The sequence below is a fragment of the Sinocyclocheilus grahami genome, unplaced genomic scaffold, assembly GCF_001515645.1.
Source record: "Sinocyclocheilus grahami isolate Dianchi unplaced genomic scaffold, SAMN03320097.WGS_v1.1 scaffold222.1, whole genome shotgun sequence".
Classification (NCBI taxonomy): domain Eukaryota; kingdom Metazoa; phylum Chordata; class Actinopteri; order Cypriniformes; family Cyprinidae; genus Sinocyclocheilus; species Sinocyclocheilus grahami.
The window spans coordinates 870,614-873,421 of record NW_015505401.1 but is presented as its reverse complement, the minus strand read 5'-3'; the positions used below and the strand labels follow the sequence as shown (position 1 = coordinate 873,421).

Here is a 2,808-nt window from a genome sequence, read left to right as displayed (position 1 = left end):
AATGTGTTTTTTGAACATTAAAGCATGTCAACATATTCTGTTACACCAAATACACAAAATAATGATCTTTAAAAAAAGCATCATATGACCCCTTTAAGGAAACAAACAAAAAATAAATAAATATTCAAACAGGGTTAAACAGAACTTCTCAAGTTTTAAGTTAAACTCTAGCAACATCTGTGGCATGCCAGTAACCACTGATAATAATTGACTTGTTCCTCATTATTCAAATCAAACTTGTAATACAAATTATTGAAGAACCGTATTGGTTTAAAAATCATTCAAACACAAAATACAAAATCAATTGAGGCGTAACTTCTAATATTTTTTTTAATGCTAAACTTCCTTCTTTGGACAAAAATTAATGTATTTAAAGATAAATGGTAAAAAAAAGTCAAGAGCTAAAATTATTAGAACGCATCTTCTTGACGTCAACTGATGCTAATTTTCTTATAATAAGCATCATATGACCCCTTTAAGGAAACAAACAAAAAATAAATAAATATTCAAACAGGGTTAAACAGAACTTCTCAAGTTTTAAGTTAAACTCTAACAACATCTGTGGCATGCCAGTAACCACTGATAATAATTGACTTGTTCCTCATTATTCAAATCAAACTTGTAATACAAATGACTGAAGAACCGTATTGGTTTAAAGATCATTCAAACACAAAATACAAAATCAATTGAGGCGTAACTTCTAATATTTTTTTTAATGCTAAACTTCCTTCTTTGGACAAAAATAAATGTATTTAAAGATAAATGGTGGAAAAGTCAAGAGCTAAAATTATTAGAATGCATCTTCTTGACGTCAACTGATGCTAATTTTCTTATAAACCAATGCAATGCTTTACTGTTATGCTAACTCGCTAACTAAAGCATGTTAGCCCGTGAGCGCGCATTCCCCCTTAAAGAAATAACATTCATTATCACACTCACTTGAAGTTGCCGGTCTCGTAGAGCTTTTAATCTTTCTTTTCTTTTTAAAGCTTGCTCTTGTAAAGACCCCACAGGCTTCTCCATGGTGAAAATAAAGCATGGGTAGCCGGATCGATTATGCTGTCTGTTCAGAGCTTGGTAGAAGAACACCGAACACATCGATTACTATGACTTATCATACAGAACGTAATTAAGCTAACGGTAAAATATGTAAATAATGTTTATATATATATACTATAATACACTGAATATAATATAATGACAACATAATTATAATATTACATTCCTTACTATACAATAAAAAAGTTAAATATAAATAATAAATTAATCTGTGCATATGATGGTCGGCCTATTTAGATAATTTGATTATAGTGTCATATGCAGGAGTTCGGATTTTTGTGAGTTTGATAATTGACTCTGTGACTCTGGTTAGTAGTCTGGATGTGTTTTTTTTCTATAGCCTAACAAAAAATCAAATATAGGCTATAATCACTTACATACTCCAATATCCTTTAATTGTCTTTTTTTCATGAAACACAAAAGATGATTCTGGAGCTTCTGTTTTTCACATAAAGAACGTGGATGGTGATTTACAGACTACATTCATATTTTAGCTAATGGCTAATAAGATAATAGTTTCATACTGGAAACCGATAAATGGCGGATTTACACACACACACACACACACACACACACACACAAAGAAAAACTACACTTCTAAAAAAAATACAATAGACTACAATAAAATCAACAGTTTAGCTACAACTGCATATAGACTTTCAAACATCATAACAGTAAAATATGTAAGATAGATAACCAATGCTACTATGCTCTGCTCTGTTTAAAAAGCCTAAGAAAGAACAAGTAACATTTATGAAGATTGTGCAGAGTTTAACTTAAGTAGCATAAAATAAAAATGAAAGCAAAAGCATATTCAGATCACAACTGGTCTGAATAGAAAAATAATGACCCACAAGTTCCTCAAACAGGCAAACAAACCCCCGAACGTGACATGGTGTGGAATGTAGGGCATTGCCATGGCCATCCTCTTCCCAGTGACCAAACAGTCACAAAGATGCACTTAGCAATGGGATTAATACAAATGGTGCATTATGACCCCCCCCCCTCTCCTAGACTATCATTTTATTTAATTATTAAAATTAGTAAAAAAAATTGTTTAAATATTTGATTGTTTAAAGGCCTCATATTGTAGTATATAGTGTGGGAAAAGGGGTAAATATGTGCTTTGATTTAGAAAGGATGTATTGTTTAAGTTGCGGTATCTTTTAATCTATATTTAAATGTTCCAGTCAGGCACCAAACACAATAGACCCTTCAGAATTATGTTAAATATGGCGGTGTCATTGCACATGCAGTTATAGACAAAAACAAATGTGCCAAATGAAAATGGAAAGACACTAAATGCGATCATTCAGACTCTTTACCAAACCAAAGTTTATTTGCATAGAGTTTGCATGCTCTCAAGGGATCCAATGACCATATGGATCTTGAATAATTCTGAATGTAAAGTTTTACTCTCAAAAGCTTGAGCTGTGAAAAAAACTCATCAAGTCACACTGTTTGTGTGATTAAAACAACAAGAAGGAATATTAATACTTTATAAAACATGGCAGGCCAAAGGCATGTATTAGGGAAAGAAAATGGAAAATATGTTTTATTTATATGTGTGTATGCTAATTCATCTAGATCCTGTTTGCTTCTAAATGGTGAAGTGAGATTGTGTTTTGTGGAGAATAATAAATACTGCAGTGTGTTGTGTAGAATAATGATGACACACCGTGCCTGTTTGTGCTTTGGTTTTACCTGTGCTTTCAAAGCTTTTCCACACTCTCCAGCCTCAGGTGTCCA

General features: G+C 32.1%; 1 protein-coding gene across 1 annotated transcript in view; it reads right to left on the bottom strand.

The window, feature by feature from the left end:
- The window catches only part of LOC107596710 (coiled-coil domain-containing protein 12-like), an 8,843-nt gene extending 7,780 nt beyond the window's left edge, over positions 1-1,063 (bottom strand). Inside the window, exon 1 of the mRNA XM_016287508.1 lies at positions 940-1,063. Coding sequence (XP_016142994.1) covers positions 940-1,023 — 84 coding nt within the window. The 5' untranslated portion in view covers positions 1,024-1,063. The remainder of the gene's footprint in view (positions 1-939) is intronic.
- Between the last annotated feature and the right edge of the window lie 1,745 nt (positions 1,064-2,808).